Raw genomic sequence first — 8,694 nt, forward strand, 5'->3', positions numbered from 1 at the left:
TTGTAGATAAAATTTTCTTGAAATTATTATTTATTTTCTCAAAAAGTTTTATTTACTTGTAAAAAAGTTTTATTCATTGAACCAATATTATATATACTAAACACTTTTGGCCTTTTAATCAATACAAACAACCGAACTATCTTAATAAGTTATATATATCGTTATTACTGTATGATCTTTATAATTAAATAATAAATAAAATATTTAAACTATTTGATGATAATAAATGCAATATTATCCAAACTCGATATTGTACAATAATATTTTCTTTTTCAATTTAGAAAGTTAGAACTAGTCTCACGCTTTAACTACTTAGTAGTAAATAACATATATGCAATAACTTTAAAAAGTTGAAAAACATATTTGAATATAATCATGGAAAAATGATTGCAATAACACAGAAAATGGTTGCTGAAGTTTTTAACAGCAAGCTTAAATAAAACTTATAACATGGTATAGCTAATACATCTCTATAAGCTAACCATGTAAAATTTAACAACTCTCTTGTAACTTCCACACACACAAAAAAATTACCACAATCTCATTCTTTGTTAACAAAGACCTTAAGAATGTTAATAAAAATTATGATTGTTTGAATTTTATTTTATCTCCTTCCTTAATTAACTTATTATTGAAAGGAAGCAGAAAAAAATAAATAACATCTAACCTCGATTCTCGAATGACATCATCAATCAGACGGACCAATCATTTTCTCCGGTACAACCAGAGTGTCGAACTCTTCACTCGTTAGCACTCCCAGTTTCAAAGCAGCATCCTGCAAGATGTATATTTATTTTCAAAAAACCAATTCATTTAAATCTAAGATTATCACAAATATTATTTATTACCTTCAAGGTGCTTCCTTCTTTGTGAGCCTTCTTAGCAACAGCAGCAGCATTATCATAACCGATTTTCTGCAGAAGAACAAAATAATAAACTATGATTAATCGTGACAATTAGTTAGGATCGAGATAGCCAGAATAGTGATGATTGTAGACTTACCGGGTTCAAAGATGTGACAAGCATCAGTGACTGAGAGAGGCCATGGAAAACAAATTAGTTTTCGAGTCAATAATATTAAATATCTGTGTAGCTTAAGGAACTTACCTCGTGAAGTAATTTTGAGATTCTTTCTTCATTAGCTTGAATTCCTCTTACACAATTCTTCTCAAAAGAGGCAGATGCATCTCCTAACAATCTCAGTGACTGCAGCATTTATATCAATGATGCATTTAGGCGTGAACATAAATAAATCAATCCAGATGAAAAAAAATGAAGAAAAACTGCAGTATAAGTAGTTACAGAGCATTCTACAGTATAATACTGAAATATATAAATCTTATGTGCTTGGTATGTAAATTGATTTGCTAAATTGTACAACCTATTTGAAATGACGTAATTTTACAAGGCTAAAGTTGTCTTTTGGACGCTCTTACTAGATTTCCATGTTAACTAGACTTTTTAGTTTATTTTTTAGATAAATCTAAAGAATTAAGTAATTTTAATAACAGATATCAAATGAACTTAATTCGAGTGAATTGTGTTATCAAAACACAACCTAACTCGATTTTTCCTTTTTGAAGTTTCTGTACTAATATTAGCTCCATCTCTCCTTCATATGAATCCTAGAACAGTTAATATCCAGACTTACATGAAGTAGACTATTAGCAATCATAGGCTTGAACACATTCAGCTCAAAGTGGCCACATGATCCACCAACTGTGATTCCAACATGGTTTCCCATAACCTGCACTCATACAAAAACATATAAGAAATATGAACGTTGTTTTCAAATGAGAGATATAAATAGTCAGCTGAGTTTCTATTATTGAGAAGTGCACGTGATATGAGATTAATCCTTTTAAAACACTCCACATTTAACAAGAAAGGCACTATATCTGACCTGAGCACAAACCATAGTGAGAGCCTCACATTGAGTAGGATTCACTTTCCCCTGAAATATAAAAGCCATCATATAGATAAGAGTGAACTGTGACAAAAAAATTGAAATATTATGAAAAATAATATAAGCTTTACAGGCATAATACTGCTTCCAGGTTCATTCTCGGGAAGAATGAGTTCCCCTAGTCCACACCTCGGACCACTGAAAGGGAGGATACATATGATATCATAAGAAAAATGGAAGAATAATATATAAAAAAGAAACCATGTTTATATAAACAATATTCTTACCTTCCTAAGAACCTGATGTCATTAGCAATCTTAAATAGGGATGCAGCTATAGTGTTTAAGGAGCCACTAGTTTCAACAAAAGCATCGTGTGCAGCCTAGAATGTAAGAATATTAGCTTGCATGAAGAGGAAATGATTAATTTTCCCAGAATCTAAAAAAGTAATTTTTTTTTACCAGAGCTTCAAATTTGTTCTCTGCTGTTACAAATGGCAAGCCTGTTTCCTCAGCTACTACAGCTGCAATCTTCACATCAAACCTGTCAAGACAAACCGATGAAGAAACTGAGAGATACACAAATGTCATCTAAGAATTTGAGCAGAAGAAATTCAGTTGAAATCATTGTAGCATCTATTGACTATCACACTCAATTTTCAACTCCATTAATAATACTAATATGAACCCAGGAAACAAATTTAATCCTTTGCAACAGTTGTGCAGGACTACATACAATTGGAAGGAAAAACTTCACAATAAGTGTTAAAAGATATGGATACAAGTAATTCATAGTTTTAGTTGGATAAGAAGCTTGTTTGAACTTGACATTTCTCAAGCTAAAGTCGAATTTGAATCCATAAATTGATCTCAAATGACAAATGAAATAAATTTGGAAATTTAACTATTTCAACTTGAAGATTTGCAAAATATGTTTGTTACATTCTGTATTTTATGTTTACTAAATATGAGGAAACAATCCCTTGAATTTGTAGCCAAACATAAAATAATCCCCTGAATTTGCGAAAGGATAATCAATTCCCACAAATTGAACATATTAGATCAAATAAATCTATCATCTGACCGTTATCTATCCTGTTAGAAGCTAAAGAGTGTGCACGTGAAGTACACGTACATGGTAACATCTTATTGGAATACATATTGGTAAGAACTTATCTAATCTACTGTGTATCAGTTGAAGACTTCGACATGGCTTATTTGGGGATAATATTATTAATAGATAACCTAACGTTCAAGAGTTTTAAATGAGCTCGAATCAAATATGACTGAACTCAAACAAAGAGATATTAGCTAAATATGTCTCAAGGTGTTGGATCAGCTGAATTTCTATAACAACCGTACATGAAGAGACACAGTAGTGGAGAATACAAAGATTGAGTGAAATACTTCAAAGAAAAATTAAAACAATTTACATCTGAAATTGAAGAGTGGAATTCATAAGTTATTACAATACATACCCTTTCTTCGTGTTTAATCCAGTCCCCACAGCAGTTCCACCTTGTGCAAGCTGCTCAAGTGGCATCACAAATAGTTACAAATAGCATTAAAAGAGTTTCTTGGATTTTTTTAAACAATGGAACAGAATTTGATGAAAACAAAATTGAACCTGATACATGCGAGGTAGAGTGCTCATAACTCGCTCAATTCCATATTTGACCTGAGAGAAACACAGAAAAGGATGAGTTACATCACTATTAACCAGAACAATCTAACTTTACACAAATAACAAATAATCAATAGAAAATGTAGCTTACTTGTGTTACGTAGCCGCTAAACTCTTGCCCAAGAGTCAAAGGAGTGGCATCTTGGGTGTGGGTTCGTCCGATTTTAACGATGTCTTTGAACTCAATAGACTAAGTTTAGGTAGAAAATAGAAGCCAAAAAAGCAATAAAAGAATATTACCAAAATGATTAAAAAAAGTATATGCAAAATATATAGCCATGAAAAAACGACAAGAGGATATTTGTCACAAAGTTGATGAATGGTCAGGACATATGCTACATGTAATTTTAGCATGTATATAAATCAGCCTCTAGCCCACCTTAATGATATTCAATTCATCATTTCCTATATTCTACTTCGGATTAATGCTTATGCATAGCATTGAAAAGGAAAGTCTGTGTTTGTTCTCTTGAATGCAGTATTTTAAATACTTGTAAACTATAATTGCCTTATTATTAGCCATAGTAGCTACAAGGGAACACATTAATCCTTCGTTATTTGACCGACTACACTGATTGGGATTGCATCAGAAGAAAAAACTTATTACTACATAACTACACTATACACCTTTACCAATCTCATCCAATTACATGACATGTTTCTGGAATCTATGAATATGTATAAATTTCTATGAATTAGAACACATAATTAGATTATATTTAATGTACAACAAAAACAACATATGCATTATATGTAAGATGACTACTATATATTATATGTTTGGGTGGCTGTAAAATTCAACCTTGGAAAGTAGTGTAGAATGTAAGGTTTCCAAATTTGGTATCAGTCTAGAATTTAATTCTGTTGCAGCCGCAATATGCATCACCTGAAAATATAAATTTAGACATAATATGAAGATAAACAGTTGAAAATACAAAATAAACTAAGCAAATAATAAAGAAGTGCAGTATAACATATTACAGTTGGAAATGTGTCATTAGAAGACTGTGATCTGTTCACATGATCATTTGGATGCACAAACTTTCCACCTGCTTTATGACCAAGAATTTCAGCTGCTCTATTTGCAATCACCTGGATGATAAAATAATTAAACCCAAAGGTGAGAATAAATAAGGTAATTTTCCAAGGAAAGGTTGGAAATTACAACATTCCATATGATTGAGGGATCCATTAGACTGTTCAATACTCTTCCCTACACATTTTTTCAAATGAAATCAAGACAGTAATACTTCTAGCAGGCACTGTTTTGTCTCACTTGTCATGGTTTATTAGTCTAGAGAACATACACTTCATAGTGCTGAATTAGTAATTTCTAGTACTCCCATCCTCTTACAAATACAAACATATAAGCAAATGGATGACAAATGTTGTTTTCAATAGAAGTTTAAATTTAAAAAATGGTACACATCTACATGTTGATATAAAATAAAACATTCCTATTAGCGTTAGCACAGCAACATTACTTATTGAAACCACACTAAATCACCTTAACCAAGTATTTACAACTGTTGATTTACCTCATTAGCGTTCATATTACTCTGGGTTCCACTTCCAGTTTGCCATATGACAAGAGGGAAATGATCATTTAACTTCCCTTCTGCCACTTCTTGTGCTGCCATTATGATTGCCTTTCCTATTACTGGATCAAGACCATACTCAATATTCACCTAGAACATACATACCGTTCAAATCAAAAACAAGAAAATGTATATAATTTTGTATCATGTTAATATTACATTCATTGGAACCCATGCAAAAAAGATATAGTTCTGTATCATGTTAATATTACAAAGTCATTGGACCTCCATGTAAAACAAATATAACTCTGTATCAAGCTTACAAGAAGGAACATATAATTTAAAAAGCTTTGATGCTTCATCATGCAATACTAATTCAACAACCACTTCATTAGTTTAAATTGAGAAAGAAAAGAGTCAATCAAAACCTTGGCAGCACACTTTTTAAGGACACCAAAAGCACGAACAATTGGTTCAGGCATCCGTTCTCGATCGCCCCCAATATCAAAATTCTGCAACGATCTCTGAGTCTGAGCTCCCCATAACCTGTATATTTTCCAATTCACCAATATGTTACCACACGGAGAAAATGCTACAATTTAGACTACTAATGACATCATTGAAGCCTCCAAACCTTAAATGCTAGCAAACTTTAACTAAAACTAAAAGTAACACCAATAACAAACCATTCCTCTCAATGATTATTCAGTTCAGCATGTTTAGAATCACATCTTCCTAGTTTTAGAAATTCTCGTATCATTTCAAAGATCTCACAGCACACAAGCAATGAAATATGCTTACAACGCCAATCATAAATTAATAAAAATATGTTTCAAGCAAGTTCTGACGCAGTAAACATAAAGGAATCAGATAATAAGATGAAGGTAAAAAAGACTAACTTATCGGAAGGGACGAGAATTGGCCCAAAAGTGTCCTTTTCTTCCCTGAAAGACGTAGAAATCGATCTCCAGGAAGTAGTAAAGCGAGTCGACTTCGTAAATCCAGATGATAAACGACGTGAAGCTAGAAAAATCGACATCCTTCGTGTCCTTCTCCTTTAATCTAACACAGGAAGAATCAACAAGATAAATCTCGTTCAAGCTAGAAAACATGTACTAATAAGTAATAATACATATGAGATGTAGATCGAAAGAGATAAACGAACCTCGCGTGAAAGATATGGAGAGAATTCAACTGCTGAAAGCAGTTGAGTTGGAGAAGAAAGATCAAATGGCGGCCAGCAGTTTGATCTGATATTTGGAATAATAATAGTAAACAGGAGACGACGGCGCTTCCCCTTGCCTAGGCTTCACTTCCTCTGATTTAAGATTATTTGAAAATGGGAAATAATCAAATTAAAGTTCTATAAACAATTAAATAATTCATTTATTTTTTTATAAAAGGTTGAAAGAAAGAATAGTGGGTTGGCACAATGATCGAAATTGATATATATTTTTAATAATTTATTTAGTATTTTAAATTAAGGTTTTGTTTGAAAATTGAGAAATAATTTATGAATTAATTTTACTTACATTTGTAATGAACAAGTGTAACTGAAAACTATTTTTTTATAAATTTTATTTTTAGTTTGTAAATTAGGTTGATATATTCTTATTTAGAAATTTGGAAACACCTGAAATTGAGTTTGAGTTGAGTTTTGAATAAATAAATATTATTAAATTTTTATTATACATGGCATATATTTCATAACATTATTTCATCTAAATTAAATAATATATTTATACATATATTTTATATATATATATATATTTTTTATAAATTATAATATTTAATTATAAATAATATAATAAATATAATTTATTTTTTAAAAATAAATTTCATGATATTTTTGTTTTGAAAATATATTTTTAATTAATTATAACATACTATGTTAACTAAAATTTAATATTAATTAACAAAAATACTTTGTTTTTTTGAATTTTTTTAACAATGCTAAAGACGTCTAATGTTAATGAGTAATATTCTCAATAAATACAATATTACTAATTACCTCTCTTTATATAGTCATAATTTCAATCTTCACAATTTAGACACTATCAAATATTTAAACATATTCGTTTCCTCCCTATTATAACATAAATGTTCTCTTATAAGATATTGTCGTCGTCATCATTTATTATATTAATTGTTATTGTCGTCACTATCTATATTAATGTCAAGAACGTTTCACACAATTATATAACACTTTGTTGTTGAACAAATAAGTGTTTAAGCATCTATAAAAAAAAAAATAATATCACAATTATTTATAGTTTATTTTCTTTATAATGTTTTAATCATATTAGTTTCTACTTAATTATTTTGTTTAAAAGAGAGTTTTAAAATATTTTTAATAATTAAAAAGAAAATTATAAAAAACATTATAAGTCAATTGTTATATTTCATAATACAAATTAGTATGAAAATAATATTTAAAATTAATCAGAAAATTAGTTCAAAATTTTATATGATTTTTTAAATTGAACCGTTTTAAATTTTATGGGTGGTGTGAGGCCCGTGGTTCCGATTCGATGTCTGGAGGAAGATATTTTATTTTATTTTAAAATTATTTTAAAAGATTTATTGATATTTTAAAGCTAATTAACTTTGTAATTTACCTTAAAACAGTATTGGATAATCAAAACAGAATTTGATTAATGATTTTTTTACTTAAAATTAATTATAAAAATAAATTATTTTTAAAATACTGATCGTTTGATCATAAACGATCATAAAGTCGTTAATTGATTTTAAATTATGAAAAAATTGATAAGTGTATAAACGTATTTTTTCAAAGATTCTGAATTTAATGTTTGGTTACATTCGAAAAAGAACTTTCACACTATATTCTATATGCCTGTTGAGAGGTCTTGGGTTCGAGCTCATCAGACGGCAATTTATGCGCCTAGTTAAATGGTTAAATCTGTTTGTGGTCTATTACTTAACCCCCTTGTGGCCACATTTGTATCCCCTCTTCTAGTCTAGCGGCAACAAGAGGTGGATATTCTCAACCTCCTTGAGAGGTAATGTGTTTGAGCCCGTCAGGTGACAAGTTCTATGCCTAGTTAAATGATTAGTGTGTTTGCGGACTATGTGTTTAACGCTCTTGTGGCCACATATTGTATCCCCTCTTCTAGTTTAGCGGTAACAAGAGATGAATATCCCCAACCTCCTTGAGAGGTCTTGGGTTCAAGCCCATTAGACGACAAATTTTACGTCTAATTAAATGGTTAAATGTGTTTGCGGTTATGTGCTTAATCCCTTGTGGCCACATTTTTTATCCCTTATTCTAGCCTAGCAACAACAAGAGGTGGATATTATCAATCTCCTTGAGAGGTCTTAGGTTCGAGCCTGCCAGACGACAAGTTCTGCGCCTAGTTAAATGATTAAAACCCCAAACAAACAGACTATAGCCGAAGTTAGACCGTGCATTAGGTAGACCACCGGTTCACGAGACACAGTTCAAGCTTCGTTTGGGTTGACTTTGATAACGGTTTGGCCTAGGATCAACTAGTTCATCCTCCGATCAACGCGGGGAGAGTGGAGCGTGGGTGGACTAGGTGCGCG

The 8,694-nt window shown here is 30.8% G+C and overlaps 1 protein-coding gene across 1 annotated transcript; it reads right to left on the bottom strand.

The window, feature by feature from the left end:
• Positions 1-370: 370 nt before the first annotated feature.
• Positions 371-6,456, bottom strand: LOC124931416 (fumarate hydratase 1, mitochondrial-like). Its single transcript, XM_047471873.1, has 18 exons — positions 6,293-6,456; positions 6,027-6,189; positions 5,556-5,673; positions 5,128-5,277; positions 4,571-4,681; positions 4,392-4,475; positions 3,681-3,779; positions 3,533-3,583; positions 3,384-3,433; positions 2,368-2,449; positions 2,194-2,288; positions 2,038-2,104; positions 1,904-1,954; positions 1,652-1,747; positions 1,108-1,206; positions 1,003-1,032; positions 849-914; positions 371-775 (listed from the first exon to the last, which is right to left on the bottom strand). The coding sequence occupies exons 2-18, from the start codon at positions 6,164-6,166 to the stop codon at positions 689-691; spliced, it is 1,476 nt and encodes a 491-aa protein (XP_047327829.1). The 5' UTR covers positions 6,167-6,189; positions 6,293-6,456; the 3' UTR covers positions 371-688.
• Between the last annotated feature and the right edge of the window lie 2,238 nt (positions 6,457-8,694).

Source organism: Impatiens glandulifera, chromosome 3, assembly GCF_907164915.1.
Source record: "Impatiens glandulifera chromosome 3, dImpGla2.1, whole genome shotgun sequence".
Lineage (NCBI taxonomy): Eukaryota > Viridiplantae > Streptophyta > Magnoliopsida > Ericales > Balsaminaceae > Impatiens > Impatiens glandulifera.

What these genes read in the sequence shown, in the direction of transcription:
- LOC124931416 (XM_047471873.1), bottom strand. Translation starts at nt 6,166, where the DNA reads ATGTCGATTTTTCTAGCTTCACGTCGTTTATCATCTGGATTTACGAAG. An exon ending in GTAATATGAACGCTAATGAG is followed by an intron (nt 4,682 to 5,127) that starts GTAAATCAACAG and finishes TTTATCATCCAG; the next exon opens with GTGATTGCAAATAGAGCAGC. An exon ending in TCTCAAAATTACTTCACGAG is followed by an intron (nt 1,033 to 1,107) that starts GTAAGTTCCTTA and finishes GGCCTCTCTCAG; the next exon opens with TCACTGATGCTTGTCACATC.